At 39.3% G+C, this 22,697-nt stretch overlaps 1 protein-coding gene across 6 annotated transcripts in view; it reads left to right on the forward strand.

Annotated features, from left to right (window-relative positions):
* The window catches only part of USPL1 (ubiquitin specific peptidase like 1), a 52,093-nt gene extending 33,933 nt beyond the window's left edge, over window positions 1-18,160 (forward strand). For 4 of the 6 annotated variants that reach the window (XM_023738514.1, XM_023738513.1, XM_023738511.1 and 1 more), the window contains 3 exons: window positions 1,310-1,435; window positions 9,093-9,250; window positions 15,103-18,160. In XM_023738514.1, the coding sequence (XP_023594282.1) occupies window positions 1,310-1,435; window positions 9,093-9,250; window positions 15,103-16,976 (2,158 nt within the window). In that variant the 3' untranslated portion in view covers window positions 16,977-18,160. The remainder of the gene's footprint in view (window positions 1-1,309; window positions 1,436-9,092; window positions 9,251-15,102) is intronic. The other 2 variants (XM_023738515.1, XM_023738516.1) reach the window with 2 other exon arrangements.
* The last annotated feature ends 4,537 nt before the right edge of the window (window positions 18,161-22,697 follow it).

Here is a 22,697-nt window from a genome sequence, read left to right on the forward strand (position 1 = left end):
TTGTAGATAGCATATAGTTGGGTCATGTGTTTTTATCCACTCTGCTTTTTGATTGGAGCATTTAATCCATTTACATTGATAGTAATTACCGATAAAGGAGGACTTCTGCCATTTTATTAGTTTTTTGAGTGTTTTATACTTTTGTCCCCCATTTGAGCCAGTACTGCCTTCTGTGTGTAGTTGAGTTTTTTTTTTTTTTTGGGTCGGGGGGAGGTAGTAACCATTCTGTTTCCCTTCTCCTCTCGTTTTGTGAGTATTATGTATTCATTCATTCATTCATTCATCCTAGTTCTTGAAATTTAACTATTATACTGTGGAACTTCTGGAGAGGAGCTTCTTCTTTGTTATTATTGTTACTATTTTAAATGATTCAGTGTTGTAGTTCTCTGCTTCAACATCAGATTCCCCATCTTATGTGCACGTGCTGTGGTCCCTTGTTTTCTTCTAGATTTGTTGTGGGGGCATGGGAGCACCCAGCAGCTTATGCTGCCATCTTGTTTGCACTTCCAGGACTCTTAACTGCTTTTTTAAAGATATTTTTATTAAAGCAAATGTATTGAAATACAGTGTACGTCTTTTAAAGTTCACCTTTTTAGATCATATTGCTATCAGGTATTCAGATTAAAGTGCAAATTTAGAACCTGTATAACCTGTGAAAACGAAATTGTTTTCACAACTGGTGTTCTAATTTTGTTTTGTTTTTTTTTTTTTTGGAGGCTCAAGAAAATTAAATTATGTGTCTTCCCTGATTATATAATTGAAAGTGTTTCCTTTCACTTTTGGTTTTCAGTAATAGCTAGAGAGATTATGAGTTATTTGAGTAAGGGGTGAGTTCTTAATATGTTTTGAAAACCTAAAACAGTGGTTCTCAATTAGGGACATTTGGCAATGTCTGGAGACATTGGTTGTCACAACTGGGGAGTGGAGAATGCTACTGGCATCTAGTAGGTAGAGGCCAGGGATGCTGCTAAATATCCTACAGTGCATAGGACAGCCTCTCTCACAAGAAGGAATTATCTGGTACAAAAAGTCAGTGGTCTTGCCATTGAGAAACCCTTCCTTAAAATAACACTTTCTTCATCTCATGGCTAAAAACTATACGTATGAACGTGGAGAAGTCCTCACAGAGAGCTTCATTACTAGGATCTAGGAAGACTATTACCATATTAATTTATTATATGCTTTGGGAGGACATGAAAGTGCGAATAAACAAGTGAAAGGAAACATGTTTTATTTTAGACATTGGTTTAACATTCGGTTCAGTTAATGTAAGTGAATTTGCATCATGTCTTTTTTTTTTTTTTTACAGGTGTATGAAGACTCTGGTCACCTTTACACACGTCGTCCCTGAGTGGCACCCACTTAATGCTGCGCATTTTGGTCCATGTAACAATTGCAACAATAAGTCACAAATACGGAAAATGGTACTGGAAAAGTGAGTTAAAATTGCTTTACAAATTGTAGAACAAAATGAAGGTGGATTTAAATTTTTTAAATGCGTGGAATTGAAAGTGATGACTACAATCTACTTTTCAGAAATTTGAGTCAACATATATTTTTGTATTGTCAAATGCATCTCTCTATCATGAACTATGGCCAATAAGCAAGCTGTTTCAGGCTAAATACCACTGAAGAGCTGACTTAGAGTTCTAGTGTTTTTCCTTCTTTTGCCTTTTCTCTCCCTTTAGGGATAATAAGCTTCAATTTTTCTCTCCTGCCAAGTGCCTGGGTCACTAGAATTCTGGGATTACCTCAGTCTGATTTCAAGAACTAAGATAATTCTGAGATGAGCTACAGGCTCATCTCTCTGAGTTTTCATCTCCCAAACCTCAGCCTGCTAATTCTTCATCATCTTGTAAACTCTCTGCTGCATTTGAGCAGATGAGTTTTTATTATATTTTGTTCAGCTTTTCTATTTGGCCTCAGAGGGAGGGCTGGTCAAAATTACCTTTTCTAGTGTTAATAGAAGCCCAGTTCCATTTTAGGCAGTTTGTCTATCTCTCTCTTGTTGATGCACACACATGTATACATGTTCTTGACCTTCATTTGCGATCTCCCTATAAAAATGGCATGGGGTCAGTGTCTGACCTCTTAACTTCACAAGGAGGAAGGAGAATCAAGATGAACAGCCCAAGGCTGAGTCCCTGTGAGGTGGAGATCAGACATACCTCCTTTCTCTGCTGTCTTTACCAATTCTGACACTAACTGTCCTTCTCACGGTACTCTCTACTTCTCTGCTGAGTTGATAATTTGTTACAGTGGCCACACAGAACTCACAGACCATACTCACCGTTATGGGGTTTATTAGGGAAGTAACAGGTTACAGTTCAGATTTAGGAATGCTCAGGATTTAGTTCTTCCATCAGGACAGCCTTTTCTCAGCCGTGCCTGCAGGCACGCCTCTCTATGGCCCTCAGCTTGGGCACGTTAACAAAGCTCTTTTAGCTCTGCTGATAAGTGCGCCAAAACACCCCCCTGTGCCAGTAAGCCTCGACCTGAAGGCATTAAGCTCTAGCTCTCTGGATCGGCAAACATAGCTCCACCAGGTGCCTGGAAGTGCCCTACTCCACCAGCAAGCCTCCACTTGAAGGCACTCAGCTTTCTCAATCTGTGGGCAGGGAAGCCCACCATGCCTCCTGGTTCTGCCTCCTCTGCTGCTGCCGTTTCTCTGCCACTGCTTCTTGCTGTCTTGGTATTATAGCTGTCTCACTGTCACCGGGGTCTAGGATGGTCTCAAGTCAGGGATCCCGGATCCAAAGGACACGCTGTGTTCCTGGCTCTTCTTGGTGTGGTGAGATCCTCTCCTCCCACCTCTGGGATGGCTCATTTTTAGCCTAGTGGGATGGCAAAACTGACCAATCCCCTTGGTGGGCCACAGTTACCTTATTTCCATAGTCCTACCCAATCACTTGGTTAGGAGTTACAGGACCATGGAGAGCAAGGCCATATAAAAGCAGTCCATCACGCCGCACTTCCTTATCTCTAACTCTACGTTAAAGAAACGTTTTGAAGTATAATTTGATAAAGAACCAGTGACATTAACCTCTGATGCCTTTGGATGCGCCAAGAAGCCCCTCAGAATCTTTGCTAAATGTTAACTTTATTTGAAGTAATAAATTCTCAGTTAATCTGATACTACTGAAAGGCTTAAAAGTATAAAAGAGCAGCCTCTATTTTCCACTCCCTTTCTAGGCATCTTCTTTAAACCCGTAAAGGTAGTATTTACCTTGACATTTCTAAACGATAATACTTATTCTGTGCGGTGTAGTCTCCTTTTATAGTAGTTGAGGATTAGGGCTGTAGACCAACATCTGGGCCCCATCTCTACTTATCCTCTCCAGTCTTTCCAGTATGAAGAATTTTTTTTTTTTTAAATCATTTATCAGTGTTTACATTATTATGAACGTACATGTGTTATTCCCTGTTAAGCCAAGTAATATACTTGGTTGTGTCTCGTTTCTTTTATAACTCTTTATTTTTCCTTGACTTATTAATTGCCTTTGTTTTTATTTGCTTTGTTTATGTATGCATTGCTATTTTTTTCCCAGATGCTTCAAACATCTCTAATAAATATTCCAAACACTCATGCTTCAGTATTTTGAGTTCCTTTCCCCCCCCCACCGGAAACTTCTCTTTTGCTGCTTTTCTGCCTCAATCTTCCAGTCTGTATTGATTCCTCTCTGGGCTTGACACGTAGATTTGTTCTTTACACACACTTTCAGTCACTATTTTAGTTTTTGGCTGGAGGGCTCACTCCCACGTTCTACAATATCTGCTTTCTGTAAATACTGAGTCTTTTAGGGGCAGATAAGCCCTTCTTATCAGTGTGCCCACTCTGTAGCACTCACACCATTACTTCATCCCTTCTGCTATGTAAGTTCCCACTTCCCTGTTGGCTTTTTGTCTTCTAAATGTCTGTTCACTTCTTATTACCTTTTTCCTCCTTCCCATTTCTTTGTCCTTTTGGACCTTTTTTAGCCCTTCACTGTCATTTGATATTTCATTGGGTGGACAGGGCGGGAAGGAGGAGGAGATATCTTTAACCGGAAGTGCATTATCTGACTTGGTATTCTGGTGTCAAAGTTTTGAGAGGGATCCCTTTCTTCCCCCTGCCTCTCACCCTCTTGCTTTGTTTTTTAAAGCCCCTTCCTTGATGATGAGGAAGGTAGAAGGGGAGCTGCATGTGGGTTTCTGCCATCCTGCACTAGATGATTGGTTGAGGCTTGCGTCTTGGTGTATGTAATTTCTTCTAACTGTTTATATCTGCTTTTTCTCAAACCCCAGCATGGAAGATAAATTCACACTGTTATTTCGTTTGATCTGTTCATTGGTTGCATTGAAACATATAATTTTTTATTATACAGATAGGATGCTTTACTTACACTACAGATTTATGCCCTAATCTGGAAGTTTGTCCATTAGCTAAAATAGTGTTTCAATGGAAAATGTGTTTTGAGTTCCAGTGGGCCAGTTTATAAGCAGACTTTGTAATTTGGACATTCCCTGTATTCTTCAAAAGTAAATTGAACTAGTGTATAAAATTTCACTTAAATTTTGAATGACAGGATCTTCATAAAGGCCTAATTATAGTGTTTTACTTTGAAATTTGTGTAACTTGATTTGTTGATGTCTAGTAGAATTTAGAAGCAAATTTAATATAGTTTTTAGGGATAAATTAGAAATAATTAGGTCTGTCATGATATGTGTAATTCAGTCTTAGAGCATTCTAAAAACTGATACCACTGTAAGTTCCCTGAACACCTTGTCAGATAACCCACATCAGTAGTATGTTTCCATTAGAAGAATATTTCATTGATAAATCAGGTGAATGATAATCTACTGTGCACAAATCTTCTACTTTTCTTCAAGTAAATTATTTAGGAGTTATATTCAGATCATGGTAACATGAAGCACCAAGAACTTAGAATCAGATTTAATTTTACTTTATACACTCGTGAAATGAACCTCTCATTACGGCCACAGGAATCTGGTCAAATGCTTTCCTAAAGTGGCACTTGGAAAGCTTATTTATTTCAACTTTTGTTTTGACAGTGATTTATTAAACAACTATTTGTAAAATAAAGGATGGGGAGTGGTAAGAAGAGAAATGCCATTTCCGTTCTGTCTTATTAAAGGCTAGTACAAAGATTTTGAGGCTTTTTTAAAAAGCAGATAAACTACACCCTCCTTTGTGAAATTTTGGGTAGGATAATGATATATAAAATAGTTAAAATTATATTTTTTAAGTTATTATTCATTGTTTGACAGAAAATGCTTTGTTATTTATAAAATCCCTCAGCTACCTCCAAAGAATATAGCTTGTAAACCCATGTTGAACAATTGGATTTTTCTAAAGCTGTATTTTCTTGTTACAACTAATGTGGGTCACTTCTAATTATTTGAATACAGCTGATTTCATTCTTTTTTTTTTTTTTAATTTGTCATAGGGTCTGAAATAATCCACCAATGACATAATAGATCTAAAATATAATGAAATTAAAAAATTACATTTGCAGATTTTTTCTGCCTAAAACCTACATTATTAGAGTTCACAAGTACATATATTGAATGCACATTGCTTTATTACCATTTTCTAAAAGATGAATTATTACAATACATCAGTTGGGGTGAAAATTGAAACTTTTTGGCCATTTGCACCAGACTGTGGCTGCTCTTTGTGGGACAGACATGGTATTCCCCTTCTGTGTTTGGGTAGTAGGAGTTCTTTGTACTTTCCTTCTCTTTGTTTTCTTTCCCTGAGGGTAGAACCATATAATGGGATGAGTTTACCTCTTTGTTGAAGAGGTGAATGCAAATGAATCTTAGCTTGAAATCTCTAGTTGACTCTAGTTTCAGTTCTGTTACCCCCCTACCCCACCACCATCCCATTTTCCTGTGGTTGAGGCAAAGCCTAACTTGATTTCCTCAACTTTGAGCTTCATCTTTTTACTGACACTCTAGCATTGCAGGTAGGAAGGAAGAAGCCTGGGAACAAAATCCAGCACCAAGCTAGGGAAGAAGTTCTACCTTCACCTGAGAGGCTGGCAGTGAAATAAGCTGGAATCGTGGTAGGAGAGTAGTGTGACTCTACAGGATATGTGTTCACCCAGAGTGAAAAAGGAACTTGAAAAAATGGAGTAGCCCTGAAATAATACATATGCTTTTTTTGGTTGACTCCAAAACACCATTGTTTATAAGTTGTGCCTTTTTTTTTTTTTTTTTTTTAAATATGCTGTTAAGAAAAACGCTGCTTGTTAAACTGCAGGCTATCAGTTGTTAGGTGCATCCCAATCTCAGAGGTGTTAAAATACAGGGGGGAAAGTGCATTTGGAATTTATGAAATTTCACTGTGATGGAAAGTAGTACAGAGGACATTCTGAGGGTTTTGCCTGTGTGTGAGTGAAATGATAGTAAAACACTCTCAAGATTTATAATTCCATTAGGGAAAGGGAAGGACAACACACATTACAGTAGAAGTCAGCACAACTGGACTAAACCAAAAGCTAAGAAGTTTACTTTGAAGGACACAGTCGCAGGGGCGGGGGTCTGGGGACCATGGTTTCAGGGGACATTTAGGTCAACTGGCATAACAAAGTTCATTAAGAAAATTTTCTGCATCCCGCTTTGGTGAGTGGAGTCTGGGGTCTTAAAAGCTAGCGAGCAACCATCTAAGAGGCATCAATTGGTCCCAACCCACCTGGAGCAAAGGAGAATGAAAAACACCAAAGACACCAGGAAAATATTACCCACAAGACAGAAAGGGCCACATAAACCAGAGACTCCATCAGCCTGAGACCAGAAGAACTAAGTGGTACCCGGCCACCACCAGTGACCGCCTTGTCAGGGAACGCAACAGAGTCCCTGAAAGAGCAGGAGAAAAGTGGAGTGCAGAGCTCAAATTCTAGTAAAAAGATCAGACTTAATGGTCTGACTGAGACTGCAGGAACCCCAGAAGACATGGCCCCAGGACTCTCTGTTAGCCCAAAACTAAAACCATTCCCGAGGCCAACTTTCCAGACAAAGATTAGACTGGACTGTGGGACATAAAATGATAACTTGTGAAGAGTGTGCTTCTTAGCTTAAGTAGATACATGCGACTAAATGGACAGCTCCTGTCCAGAGGTGAGATGAGAAGGCAGAGAGGAGCTGGTTGAATGGACATGTGCAGTCAGAGGTGGAAAAGAGGAGGGTGCTGTCACAGTATAGGGAGAGCAGTTAGGGTCACATAACAATGTACGTATAAATTTTTGTATGAGAAAGTAACTTGAATTGTAAACTTCCGCCTAAAGCACAATAAAAAAATGATAATTCCGTAGCCGGCACTGTCTAGTTCTTGTGGTCTCAGGTAGATGAGGCCATGGGTCGTGAACGCTACTTGACCTGTAGACTAGTTTCTTCTTTGGCTAGTGTTAGAGGATGTTTTTGAATTGATATAATTGCTCTCTAATTGTTGTCTTCTCTTCTTGCTGGATAAAAAAATCAAATTCCCACCCTACTGGAATTTTCTGACAAATCATTTCTTGGTATCTAGGGAAATTTTTTAGTGTTTAACTAGAGTTTGAATATCTACTGTGTTCAAAGAAGTATGCTAGGTGTGGTATTTGATCTTTGCAGTTTTTACTGTCAGTAATTTGCAAAAGAATATTTTAGAAGCCTCGGAATGTACAAGAAGCATATAGATGTGTCAGGTGGTTTCCATGCATTGTTTTATTTGTTCATATTAATAAGCATGTCTGCAAACAAAACATTTTCCATGTGTTAAACTCACAGAAAGCAGGAAACTAGTGGCATTGTGTAGCCTGGGGATCAACAAGAAAATGTTTTAAAGTAACTAGCCTCTGTAGATATATCTTGAAAGGTATCATATGAAGCCACAGGAACTAAATATTAGTAATTAAAGAGTCAGGCAGTACTAAAGCTTGCATATCCAGCTGTGAGAATACGTCTCTGGTTTTTCTGCCTATCATTGATTCAGAGACCCACTTCACATTTTAATACATCTGAAGTAGGGATACACCTTAAAATTGGTGGCATGGTACAGTTTAATTGGCAGCGTTCTTCCATTCTGGTACGTTTTACAATTATTGATGTTTTAGATTTGGTGAAATGTGTTAAAAAAAAAAAAAGTAGGAAAGAGTTTAGCGTTGCAGACTGTTTTGAGGGACTCTTTATTTGTGAGTACTTCTTTTTGAAGACTTGATTATTCCCCAACAGAATGACTGACAAGGGTAATTTACAGATTATCCCTTGTCAATCTGAATATCTGTGTTTTGGATGTTGATTCAAGTTCATTTCAGCTGAATAAATTTTGATAAGCTAAGTAAGTTTTGACAGCTGTTTAAATATTGAGAAAGGGGATAATTCGACGTTTTCTTTAGATCCTGAGAGCTTTGTGAAATTTAGCCATTTCAGGCCAATCTTTGGTTTCTCTTTCTGATTCAGCATGTTACTATAAAGGTAAAATACATTTTAGGAATTATGGATGTTTGGAAATTTACAGTAAATCAGCCAGTATGGTGTGTTTTCTTTTCTCCCTAGTTAGAAATTCAGCTTTTACCAAATAGAAATTTTAATATCTACTCTACTTCCTGAGATAACAGAAACAGGCCAGATTATCAGCATGTTGGGTTTTTTTTTTTAATGTTTATTTAAATATCTTAGGTTTGTTACTTTGTTTTGTGTGTTGTCCACACCACCCCCTAAAAGCAAGTCATTTGCGCGCTTGATGGCAAAGAAAATTCGAAAACGTGATTTTGTCCTTTGATTCTACAAACTAGCTGCTGAGAGATCTTTCCGCCAAAGCAGCACTGCCGCTCACAGAGCAATTTCTGTTTAATGAGCTGTGTGAGGGCCTTCCTGCAGGAGGGCTTCCAGCTGTCAGCGGTGCCATTCTGAGAGGGTTAACTGTTCCAGACTTCTTAGAGAGAGTTCTCCGTTTCTAATTAGGACGCACATCTGGAGGTTCTCAAGAAAAATGAGTGCAGTTAGCCTTGAAAGTGGCATGTGTGACTTGGTAGCCTCAGACCATCTTTTGTATAACCAGACACACAGCACTGAATTTGTCTGCCTTCTCTTTCTTTTCTCGCCCACAGGCTATCTCCCATATTCATGGTGCACTTTGTAGAAGGCTTACCACATAGTGATTTACGGCAGTATTCATTTCATTTCGAAGACTCTCTTTATCAAGTAACTTGTGTAATTCAGTACCAAGCAAATAATCATTTTATAACATGGATCTTAGATGCTGATGGTAAGTGTTTCAGTGTTGTTCTTTTATGATAATAGGCATGGAGACTAAACTCTAGTGTTGTTGTTTTTTAAAAGAAAAAAAGACAAACTTTGCCTTGACTTTTCTTTTCTCTCTATTCTTGCCCTTGCCTTATTATTTTTAAATAATATTTTATTGTGTTTTTTTGTGAAAGTTTACATAGCAAGTTAGGTTCCCCTTTGAGAATTTCCACACAGATTGATCAGTGATATTAGTTACATTTTTCACATCGTGTCAAAATTCTTATTCATTGTGTTCTGGTTATTTCATTTCCAGTACTGTAAATTCCCTGCCCCCTTGTCTTCTCATCTTTGCTTTGGGATAAATACTGACCTTTTGGACTCATACAGGTGTTTTTTTTAGTAGAGCAGTGATCTTAACGGGTAATATCCTTTATTTTGTGTGTCTTTCTGCTTTTGTGTTAAAAGGTCATCTTGGAGTAGTTTTGGTTCAGAGTTTGAAGAGCGTCTCAGGGCGATAGTCTGAGGGAGTCCTCTGATCTCAGTGGTCCAGTTAATCTGGTCGTATTTATGAATTTGAGTTTTATTCTGCATTTTTCTCCCATTCTAGCCAGGATCATCTGTTGTGGCCCCAGTCAGATCCATCAGTGTTGGTAGCCAGGCACCATCTAGTTCTTTTGATCTCAGGGTAGTTGAGGTTATGGCTCGTGTAGGCCATCAGCCTTTTAAACTTGTTTCTTCTCTGTGATTTTGGTTACCTTCTTACTCTTTCGCTCCTGATGAGTAGAGACCAATAGTTGTATCTTAGATGGCTGCTCACAAGCTTTTAAGACCCCAGACGCTACTCACCTCACTAGGATGCAGAACATGAACTTTATGAACTATAATATGCCAGTTGACTTAGTTGTCCTGTGAGACTAAGATCCTAAGCCTTCAAACCGAGAAAACCAATCTCGCACGGTGTTTGGTTATGTCTGAGAATTCTCTGTAATTGTGTCTTTTATGAATATATGTGCCTGCACTCATGTATCTGTACTTACACATACATACAGATCTGTGCACACTTATGTATACATCTTTACCTACCCACCTGTGTGCCTATATACATACATATGTGACCATATACTTGTTTTTTGGTCATTGTTGGTATTGTTGCCAAATCACATGTGTCAGTTTCTTTAGTAAAAGCGTCCTTTTCTCTTGAACGCTTCTTGTGACATCATTTACTTTGATCAAGCTGTGCTCACTATATCCACCTTCAGTGCCACTTTTCCCATCCCCCAAAATAACAAGTATGTATGATATAAAGCATGCTTCCCCCTCTCTCCCCTCCTCCCCCTGGTAGCCACCATTGAATAGTGCTCTTTTTATATATCTGTTCTTGTCTTCTTAATGAAAGAGGGATCATACAATATTTGTCCTTACGTGCTTGACTTATTTTACTTAGCATTATGCCCTCCAGGTCCATCCACGTGACAATATGTTTCATCACTGTTCTTTATGGTTGTGTAGTATTCCGTTTACACGTGTATACTACATTTTGCTTATCCATTCATCCACTGATGGGCACTTCGGTTGTTTCTTTTTCTTTTAGCTATTGTGAGTAAAGCTGCAGTGAACCTAGGAGTGCATATATCTGTTCATGTCACACTTTTAGGTGTTATGGGTATATGCCCAGGAGTGGAATGGCTGGATTGTAGGGTGGTTTTGTTTCCAGCTTTTTGAGGAAGCACTCTATCATTTTCCATAGTGGTTGTACCATTTTACATTCCCACCAGAAATGGATAAGGCTTCCAATCTGCCCACATCCTCACCAACATTTGTTATTATCTGTTTTTTGTTTTGTCTTTTTTTAAATCAGTTACATTTTAATGGGGGTGAGATGGTATCTTGTTGTAGTTTTGATTTACATCTCTCTAGTGGCTAATGATAGTGAGCATCTTTTCATGTGTTTGTTGACTGCTTGTATGTCTTTCAGTGAAGGTTCTGTTCATGTCCTTTGCCTATTTTATAATTGAGTGGTTTGTCTTTTTATTGTTGAGTTGTTGGAGTTTTCTATACATTTTGGAGATTAGACCCTTATCTGATATGTCATTTCCAAAGACTTTTTTCCAGTCTGTAGGTTCTCTTTTTATTCTTTTGGTAGTGTCTTTTGATGAGCATAAGTTTTTAATTTTTATGAGGTCCCATTTATCTATTTTATCTTCTTCTATTTGTGCATTTGTTGTAATGTTTGTTATCCTATTTTTACAAAAGATTAGGTCCCATAGTTTCCCCCCAAGAATTTTATAGTTTTAGGCTTAACATTTAGGGCTTTGATCCATTTTGAGTTAATTTTTGTATATGGTGTGAGGTATGAGTCCTGTTTCATTTTTCTGCAGGTGAATATCCAGTTTTGCCAGCACTATTAATTAGACTGTTTTTCCCATACTGAATGGAGTTTGACCTCCTGTCAAAAATCAATTGTCCATAGAAGGCTGGACTTAGTTCTGGGTTTTCAGTTCTGTTCTACTGGTCTACGTGTCCATTGTTGAACCAATACCAGGCTGTTTTGATCACAGTGGCTGTATAGTGTGTTTTGATATCCGGGAGTGAGGCCTCTTGCTTCATTCTTTTTCTTCAATTGCTTTGGCTGTTCGGGTTTCTTTCCTTTCCATATGAAGTTGGTTATTAGTTTTTCCATTTCAGTAAAGAATGTTGTTGAGATTTGTGTCAGGATTGCATTGTATCTGTAGATTGCTTTAGGTAGAACTGACATTTTCACTATATTAAATCCTCCAATCCATGAGCATGGAATGTCTTTCCATTTTCATAGGTCTCTTTTAGTAGTGTTTTATAGTTTTCATTGTGTAAGTCTTTTTTGCCCTTGCTTTTACTTCCTCCACCCCTCCCCAACACACCCCATCAGCTTCCTAACTTTTTTTCCTGCTAATGTCAGTGTATCTGGGTATATACACGCATGTATACGTATTTCTCTTTTAGACAAAAAATGAGATCATATGCTACTGTTGGTGTGCAGTTTACTTTTTTCCACTTAATATCTTTGCTTTAATTTTTTTTTTATTACATGAATATTACATACATGTTCATTGTAGAAAAGTGAATAGTGGGAATTTTAATTTTTTTACTTCTTTTAAAAAGAAAGTGCATCACACTGCAGGTTTTTAATCAAGAAAGAACAAGAAAAATAAGTTTTGTTTAGACTGCAATGGTTAGTATAAACAAAAAATAAAAGTAAATATTTGTTTCTAAGAATATTAGGCATGAGAGAAGATCTGAAATCCATTGTTTGTTAAAAAGCTTCATTCAAGGTAAAGCCCTTACCTAAATAATTAAACTTAATAGAAGGCTAAATAAATACATACAGTTTGTGAATTTTGCTAATCTTTTCCCTTCCATTTCTCTAATGTGGTTTAATGTTGAGTTTGTTTTACTCGCATTGTTCACTTTGTCTTAGACAAGATAACTTAATCCCCTTGAAGTGTATATCAGGCACTTGGTAAGATGTCACTTTGATATAACATTTTCTGTTGTTTGGACACTTTTCATATTTGAGAAACTCTTGAATTTTTTCCTCCTGGGATGGTTTGGCTAGATAACAAAATAATGTGTTGTATAAAAGCACTTTGCAAACTGAAACTCACACTGTAAATGCAGTTACTACCTTGAAGTTTAATCCTGCTTCAGCTTTCAATAACATAAACCAAAACTAAAAAAAATCCACGTTAAGTTTCCCTTGTATTCCAGTGTATTCACTTAATCATTTCACAGTGCGAAGAGTAGAAAGTTAGTAGTTAAGCTAAAAAAAATCCTCTTCAAGTGAAGTGTACTTTCCAAGAAACCCTGAGAGCATCTAAAAATCATTCAGTTAGTTTATAATAAATTTCCTGACCCAACCCTAGACCAGTGAGTTAGTCACTCTCTGGGGATTGGGCCAAATATCAGTATTGATGTAAGAGCTCCCCAGGTGATTCTCAGGGGCAAGTATGGTAGAGAACCACTGACAGAGGGAAGAAGTAGCAGGTTCAGGTAGTTTTAGAAGGGTATATCCACGTAAGTCACATACTCAGCAAATTGTGGGTGTGTGTGTGCGTGCGTGCGTGTGTGTGTGTGTGTGTGTGTGGAGGGGGCTAGCAGGTCTCTGCATATATTGTCTCATTTTCCTTTTTGTGATATACTCTCAGAGAAGTCATACTTCTGTTACTTAGTCATGCTTTCATTTTACTTTATGTCAGATATTTTAATAAATACTTAAATCTTGTTTTTCATTTTTCCATTTTGGGAATTTTTTTCAATCTGTGTTATATCTGGGACCTTTGTTGTTCTCAGTTACTAATGATACCTTAGAAATTGAATTGGTCTCTAGCAGCAGATGAAGAAGGGTGTCTTTCCCTTTGTTTACCCTCCTTACTTCTCAAGATTGGTTCCTTAGAGGAAGACTTTGAAACTTGTGACACTCTTAATGTAAGGTCTTTTTCAGCATTAGAAAGTGAATTTTGTGGCTATATCCCATTTGTATCAGTCGTGAGTTCTCAGCGTCTGCTCTTAGAAATCTTTTTTTCCAAAAAGATAGGTGTCTGTATATTTAAGGGAGAAAGGGAAGGGAAACATAGTACACTTTAGATATTTAATACTACGTGTCTCTAGGGTGGCTGTGAGTCAGAATTGACTTGACGGCAGTAGGTTTGGGTTTGGGTTTTGGTAAATGTAATTTTGAAACATTAAAGAACACTGTAGTGGTCATCGTTTCTCCACTGTTAAACAGTGTTATCTAGAATAATGTACTCCCTTAAAGGAAATGGGGTGGTTTGGGGGCTCACTACTGTAATCCAAGGGATAGCAAATGTTTTATTAAGAAGTCGGGTGGTGTTTAACATCAGGATTTATTCATCACATTTAGTTTAACAGAAATCTAGAGTAAGCAACATGTTTGCTGTGTCACAGTTCACATGAAACTATACTTTTTCTGTCCATTTACGTTTTATAGATGCATGCGTATTGATAGATGCAGTTGAAGTGTGGATGGGTTGGAAAAGTCAGCAATAAGAGCACGTGTAATTGTTAATTAGTTAAAAGCTGTTACGTGTCCAGGCCTGTAGTTAGCGCTTCCCAAATTGCCATGTGGTAGTAAGTAAAATATAAATATAAAAACGTACCTTCCGTTAACCCCGCATCACCCACCAGCACCTAGCCACCTTCCTTTTCTTCTTAGCTGTGCTTTTTTTTTTTTAAGGGCTAGTTTAAGCAAGTTACCTCCTCATTTCTCACCTACACTTGAGTCACTACATCATGACTCCTGTTGCTGCTGCTCCACTGACACACTCCTTGACTTAACACTTAATACAGTACTTCAGTATTTGACACAGTAGCCTAGGCCTAGTCAGTATACTCTTCTCTTGTCATCCATCATATCATTTCCACCTAACAAATGAGGAAACAGAGACTCAGAAATAAAATAAGAATTGAAACAGATGTTGGTATCTGAGATAAGAAGCTTTATTTAACTTGAAAACTCATACATATGAGACAACTTCTGTTTTCTGACATTGTTGGATAAATAGTTGATACTGTATTCTAAGCCACAAAAGTTAAATATGCTTGAGTTTTGTGGGTATTTTAGGAAAAAATATAAACTATCCAAACAACTAGTTTTCCAAATTTATGAGTATGTAAGTCCATAACTTTTGTTATCCAAAGAAGAACTTTAACATTTGGCAGAGAAAAATGGTGGCATGAGAATAGGGGCTTGTCTTAAAGTGTTCGCCTTTGGTCTGTATTCAGTGATACAGTGATTTAAAAGGCCAGAAGAACGTTAAACTAAGATGGTGGCTTTTGAATGTCTAACCTCTTTCCTGTTCTTTCCCATTCTCCCAGGAAGTTGGCTTGAATGTGATGACTTAAAAGGCCCATGTGCTGAGAGACGTGAGAAATTTGAAGTTCCTGCTTCAGAGATTCATATTGTTATTTGGGAAAGAAAAATATCCCAAAGGATAGATACAGCAGCTGCTGGCCTTCCACTTAAAAAGACGAATGATCAGCATGCTTTTGGCAGTCAGAAACCAGTGTTTCCAGCATCCTGTTCTGTGGGTGATACTGCCTCAGCTGGAACATCTTCAGTAACTCAGCCCTCAAGTATGTCAGGTGCTTCAGCTTCTCTCTCACAGGATGACGCTGTAGTTATCGGAGATCATTTACTTTCAGGTCCACATGGTTTGGTTGACAATAATCTTTTAACTTTGACACTTGAAGAAATACAGGTTAACTCTGAAGATTTCCTGTTAGAAAACAGACCTGTGGGAGAAAATGAAGGAGTTGTTGTAACAAATACTTTGCAATCTCAAGAGTCACTGACAGATTCTTCCGTATTAGCTCCATGTATGGAAAAGCTTGTCAAAGACCAAATTGTGGATGTCAGGTTTCCATCTCAAGTTACAAATGCAGATGTGCTGTCAGTACAGCTGAATACAGAAGACACTGTAATTACTCAGCCTGGGAATAATGGTGCTACTGATCTTCCACAAGGAGTCAAGTCAGTTGAAATTGAGAAGAGTACTCAGTTAAAACAGTTCCTTTCACCAGAAACTGAGAAATTAAAGCCAGAACACGTTACATCTCAGGTGTCTAACTTCAAGAAAAAAGAAGCTGCTGCATATTCTCCAACCATAGCAGCTAGGTCGGCACACAGTCAGCCTCTGAAAGAAAATCAGAAGAAACCATTTGTGGGAAGTTGGGTAAAAGGCCTGTTAAGCAAGGGCGCTTCTTTTATGCCACCTTGTGTCTCAGCTCATACTAGAAACACTGTCACTGATTTGCAGCCTTCAGTGAAAGGGGCAAGTAATTTTGGTGGCTTTAAAACTAAAGGTACAAACCAGAAGGCTAACCGGGTATCCAAGAAAGCACGGAAGAGTGCAAGTAAGCCTCCTCCGGTGAGTACTCCTGCACCAAGTGATCCCTCATCAGATAGCACAGCTTCTCATCGGCGTGCTGCTGGTAGTGCTGACTCAGACGTTGTGAAGCAGTGTGAAAGCGCCTCTCGTGGCACTCACCTCAGTCACAGTTCCCGTGGAAATGAAAATGGCGTTTCTTCAGCCAACCACGGAAACTCAGTTGATGGCCAGATTCATCGACTTCGACTAAAACTTCTTAAAAAGCTTAAGGCAAAAAAGAAGAAATTAGCTGCTCTTATGTCTTCCCCCCAGAATGGAACACTTCCAAGTGAAAATGTGGAAGGTGAGTCCCATTGTGGGTCTCCAAATGATTGTGAATCCATAGAAGACTTGTTAAATGAACTGCAGTATCAGATTGATATTGCAGATAAATCCAGCTGCACCACAATTCCTAGTGCTTCCCAATACAGTGGGCAAACTCAGGAAGAGATTTTAGCAGAACTGCTGTCTCCTGCAACTGTTGTTTCACCAGAGCTTCCAGAGCATGGAGAAGCTGACTTCAGGTACTTGGAAATGGGAGATAACCATATTCCAGCACCAGTATCCAGTGAATTAAGCACTATTCCCCAAAACACACACCTGAGACAGGACCATGATTATTGCAGTCCCACCAAGAAACATCAAGGTGAAGTTCAGACAAACTCACTAACAAATAATTCCTGTGTTAGAATGTTAAACTTGGAGACTTCCATGAAAGCTGATATTTTTGATGAATTTTTTTCTACTTCAGCATTAAATTCTTTAGCAAATGATCCATTAGACTTACCTCATTTTGATGAATATTTGTTTGAGAGTTGTTGAATGCCTGTTAACTCTTTAGTTTAATATTTATTATTGCTCTTGAAGAACTTAAGTTACGTTTTTAGGTAGTGTTTCCACACTGGCCTTGTCTGAATAACCGTGAACAAAATGTAAGCTATGGGAGATTTTCCTTTGGTTCTACCTAGAAAAGCATGTAATCTGTTTTACAAATTAAAATTATCAAGAATTTGTTCTTTTTTTGCTTCATTTTGTACTTGTAGGAGAACGAGGATTTCAGAACACTGAAAATGAAAAATAATGTCTCATTTCTGGCGTTTTGTACAGTTGGGTGCATTAAGTGTCTAGGTTTTTAATTTGGGCCACATCGGTTGAGGAAAAGCACTAGCTTATACAAACTGAAGGCTTTGTATACTGTATCTGAATGTGTGACTGTTTTGCGAATGGTTTTGTGGTCTTTGATAAGAGCCTAAGCCTGTCTCACCCAGGTTGAGTGCTATGGAATATCAACTTCCCCTATACGATTTATCTCCTTTTCTTCTCCTTACAAAGATGGCAGGAAACCTTATTACTAGAACTTTGAATAATGTTAAGTAATTATTCAGTAAGTGATCTGTAACAGGAAAAAAGTCATCTATTTTTGCATTGATGTACAAGAAGTTTACATATTGTCATAAATACCACCTTTCTCCAATGATATTTATTTCTATAGTCGAACTGGAACACCATCCGAAAGTTCTGTTTTGGGAAGAGAATAACAACCAGTGTTGTCAAGTTGGCTGTCTGTCAGGTTTTGTTATGTATGTGAAACATTATTTAAACCTCAGCATTCCTGTGAGGGAGACCTTAGCGTCACATCTTACAGGCAGGGAACCAGGCACAGAGCTAGTGAGTTGTAGGGCTGGGATTGAGGAGAGGGTTTGCCACAGCCGCTAGATGTACTGTGGTGACCGACCTAAGAGTTCCAAGCTTCAGTTACCGTCGGGACACCCACACAGCACCCCTGCTGTAGTGGTGGGACTTAGCAGCAGTGGTTACCAAGGAAGTTGCAGGTACTGAGTACTTAATTTATTCGTCACATTTACTCCTGAGCCTTTTTTCTGATTATAGAAGTAATGCAAGTTTATTGTAAAGAAACTGGAGAAATGCAGAACAAGAAGAATTTGGGCATCTAAACATGACATTAACTACTACAAACATTTTCATGCATATAAGCTTTAAGAAATAAAATGAGATCCTGCTAATACCATTTGTATGATCCGTTTTTGCTTAATGCTTAATGAACGTTTTTCATGTCATAATTTTTGACAGCTTTTTGAATAGCTCAGTAATATTAGATTGTATGAATTTACCATTCTTTCAGGAATGTGCCCTGGGTGGCACAAACTGTTAAGTGCTTGACTAGTAGCCAAAAGTTTGGCAGTTCAAGTCCAGCCAGTGGCGCCTTGGAAGACAGTCCTGGCGATCTGTTTCTGAGAGGTCACAGCCTTGAAAACCCTATGGAGCAGTTCTGCTCCTCACACATGGGGTCGCCAGGAGTCGGAGTCAGCTCGCTGGCAGCCAGCCCCATTGTTTCACCAGTCTTTAGATTCTGAGGTGATCTGTAATGTCTTACTAGTGTTCATTGCACTGCAACGATTGTTGATAAATTTTTGTATAGATCCAAGTTATATTTTCTGGGAGTGGAATTGTTGGGCCAAAGGATATGCACATTTCACGTCTTAATGGTTGCACTCAACCCTCACCAACCCTAAGCACTAGCATTAAGAGAAAAGAAGCAACCATGACTATTTTTGTTTACATTTTCATCATTACTAGTGAAATTGAACGTTTTCTGTAACTGTTGGCCAGTTGAGTATCTTTGAGAAATTAGCTGTCCATCCCTTGTTATTGATTATTAATTCAGCAAGTTATTTCTAGATTTCAGCTCAGGGTCAAGCACTGTTCTAAGCCCCAGAGATAAGGCAACAAACAAAAGGAATTTCTTGCCCTTTGGGAGTTTGCCTTCTAAACAAGAAGATAAATATATAATGTTAGGTGGTAATAGGAGGTATGTATATAGTATCAGATGGTAATGCTGTGGAAGAAAAAAGGGAATGAAGAGTGAATGGGAGGACAGCTTTAGCCTGGGTGGACTGGGAGGGTCTCTTGGAGGTGGGTGACACTGGAGCAGAGACGTCAGTGAAGTTACAGAGTTAGCCATGTGGCTCTATGAAGAACATTCCAAGAAGAGCCCGGGTCCTCAGGAGTGGGGTGGGGTGGGGAGGTGGGGGCTTGGCATGATTGAAGACAGAGAAGAGGCCAGTGTGGTTGAGGAGAATGAGCAAGGGAAGGGATACTAGAACATGAGGTCAGAGAGGGTGACAGAAGCCAGATCTTGTAGGCTTTTTGGGCCATAGTGAGGGCTTTGTCCACCCTGAGAACAAAGAGAAGCTATCGGAAGGTTTCAGGTAAGAGAGTAACATGATCTCACCTGGGCTTTAAAAGGGTCACTGAAGTGGAGAATGACTGCAGGTGGTCAAGAATAGAGAGGTTGGAGTCCGTTACAGTCCTCCTAATGAGACTTTAGGGTGGTAGCCATGGAGGTGTTATTGGGTTACTGTGGCATTTCAAAGGTGGAGAGAGGCAACAGGATGTGTTGATGGATTGAACATGGGCTGAGAAAGGAGTCAAAGATGAACCCCAGGTTTTTGTTGCCTGAGTAAATGGATTGTACCTTTTTTTAAAAAATAGGACAGACTTCAGAAGGAAAGGATTTATAGGGAGTAAACAATTCCATTTTGGGTCTGTTAAGTGTGAGAGTCCTATTAGACTTCTAGGTAGAGATAATTTAATACAAAGATGGATCTACAGGCTGGAGCTCAGGAGAGAGCCGGAGACTGGGTACTCATTTGGGAATTACAAATTTATGGATCATATTTAATGCCATAATAGAGGATGAAGTCATCTATGGAGTTAAAACAGCCCTCAGAAACAAAGGCGGCAGTAGGAGGAAAATCAGAAGAGTATGATATCCTAAAAATCAAGGGAAGAAGGGTTTGTTTGTTTTTTTTTAAGAAAGAGGGAATGATTATCTGTCAGATGCTCCCGACAAGCAGACTTACACGAAGCCTGAGAACTGACCACTGGCTTTGCCAGTAGGAAATCCTTGGTAATTTAAGAAGGACAGTTGAAACCCCAGTAGAGTGTGAGAACAGTCGTGGATGGGTTCAAGAGAGAAGGGATGGTGAGGAAATAGAGACATAGTCCCACCTTGGAACATTTTGTGGGTGCCTGGTGGAGGAGTGTGAGGTTAAGGTTGTTGATGTTAACTAAAAGGAGAGATGTCACAGTACGTTTATGGGTGGACTCGAGTGTCCCATGGGGAGAGACAAATGGATGTTGTAAATGAGAGAAGGGCCAATTGCAGGAGGAAATTTCTCCAGGGCTTGGATCCAGTATATAAGAGGAGGAGGATTTGACCTTAAGAGCTGGAAGAATTTATCCATTCTAATAATACTAGAGAAGACAACAAATATGGGTAGAGATGTTGGAAGATGTGGTGATTAGAAAATGAGAAAGTTCTGATTGTTTTCTCAGGGAAAATATACAGTAAAATCATCAGCGGAGGGCGTGAGCAGGGGAGGAGTTGGAGATTGAAAAGGAGAAGAGGAGAGAGTGGAGAGCTAATTGAAGAGGGACATGCAGTAGGCTTGCTAGGAGGTTTATGGTCATAAATTTAACTTAGACCAGCTAAGATGCTGGTTTGTTTTTCTCCAATCATGTCTAACTCTGCAGGTGCAGGTCAGAGAGAATAGCTGGGAAATTGGTTTCAACCGTAGTAGAGGTATTGTCAGGCAAGTGGGACGGAGGGAGGAGGAAAGGAATTAAGGTTTTATACAAGGGAAAAGATTATAGTGATGGGTAAGGAGGGAAGTAGGGACGTGAGAAAGAAGCTCTGATGGCGCAGTGGTTAAGTGCTTGGCTGCTAACCCAAAGGTCAGCAGTTTGAACCCACCAGCCGCTCCATAGGAGAAAAGACATAGCAATCTGCTCCCATAAAGATTACAGCCTTGGAAACTGGGGTGATCTCTCCTATAGGGTCACTATGAGTCAGAATCGACTCAACGGCACACAAGAAGGACATGAGACAGGTAATGGTCAGTTAAAAAGTGATGGCAGATCTCAAAGGATTGGAGGTGCATTTAAAGAATGCCAGATTGGGACTAGTGGAGGAAGTAAGCTGATCAGAAAGGGATGTGCTTGAAATTAAGCTTCAGGGTGCTGTAATGGTGATGACACAGTCTGAGACTTGACAAAGAAAGCAGACGAGAAGCCCATAAAAAAAGACGAACCAAGCGGCCAGGATGGTGTATGGGTAGTCTTTGTGGAAGGCAAAGGCATCTAAATGGCAGCAGGAGTCCTGATGAAAAGAAATACACTGTCATCCAGGAGGTAGAATCCTCCAAGAAAGGCAGAACACCATGGAAACGGTAGATGACAACCAGAGGAGCAGTAATGGCTTGTGTTTCAAAGGTGCTGGAGAGTTATAAGGAGTATGTAGGACAGTGGTTGAAATGGCAACAAGGAGCAAGAAGGAACCTATCCCATGTCCAGGCCAGTAGTATGTGGGATGTGGGAGATAAAACACACCACTTGAAAGGGCTATTTCTTCAGGGGAAGTTCCGCTTAGTGTAAGGGAGTGGAACTCAGCTGCTAACCAAAAGGGTGGCAGTTTGAGCCCACCCAGTGGCTCCACAGGAGAAAAGACCTGGCAGTCTACTCTTGTAAAGGCTGTAGCCTAGAAACCCTATGGGGCAGTTCTATTCTGTCACATGGGGTCACTATGAGTTGAAATCTAACAACAAGAAGGTAGTGGAGAGAGTTTACAGACGAAGTTGAGGACATGGAAGGTCCTGTCAATGGTAGACCATTCCAGAGGGGCTCTGCGGAAGGGGTGGGAGGTAGAAGAAGTCTCAGTTATCTAGTGCTGCTATAATAAATACCACAAGTGAGTGGCTTTAACAAACAAATTTATTCTCTCACAGTTTAGGAGGCTAGAAGTCTGAACTCAGGGTGCTGACTGTAGGGGAAGGCTTTCTTTGTTGACTCTGGGGAAAGTCCTTGTTCCTTGGTTCCTTGATGATCTTCATGTGGCTTGGCATCTATCTTCCCCCATCTCTGCTTGCTTCTCTGTGCTTAGTCTGCTCTTTTATATCTCAAGAGAGATTGATTTAAGATACACCCTACACTAATACTGTCTATCACAAGGAAGACCCGTTCCCAAATGGGATTATAACCACAGGTGTAGAGGTTAGGATTACAACACATTTTTTGGGGACACAATCAATCCATAACCTTCCACCCTTTGGTTCCCTAAAATTCATATCCTTCCCACATGCAAAAAAAAAAAAAAAAAAAAAACCATCACATCATCCCAAAAGTCTTTAATCAACTCCAAGTCTAAAATCTCATCTTCCAAATCATCTAAATCAATTATGGGTGCGACTTTAGGCTTAGTCCATCCTGGGGCAAAATTCCTCTTCATCTCTGTGAACCTGTGAAATCTAGAATACAAGTTATCTTCTTCCGAAGTACAATGGTGGGACAGGCACGAGGTAGACATTTCCATTACAAATGGGAGAAATTGGAGGGAAAGAAGGTACAATGGGCACCAAGCAAGTTCAAAACCCAGCAGAACAAATTACATTAGTTCTCAAGGCTTGAAAACAATGCTTTCTTCTCTGAGACCATCTTGGCAACGGAGCGATTAGATTTAGAATT

This window comes from Trichechus manatus, unplaced genomic scaffold (genome assembly GCF_000243295.1).
Source record: "Trichechus manatus latirostris isolate Lorelei unplaced genomic scaffold, TriManLat1.0 scaffold00118, whole genome shotgun sequence".
Classification (NCBI taxonomy): Eukaryota; Metazoa; Chordata; class Mammalia; order Sirenia; family Trichechidae; genus Trichechus; species Trichechus manatus.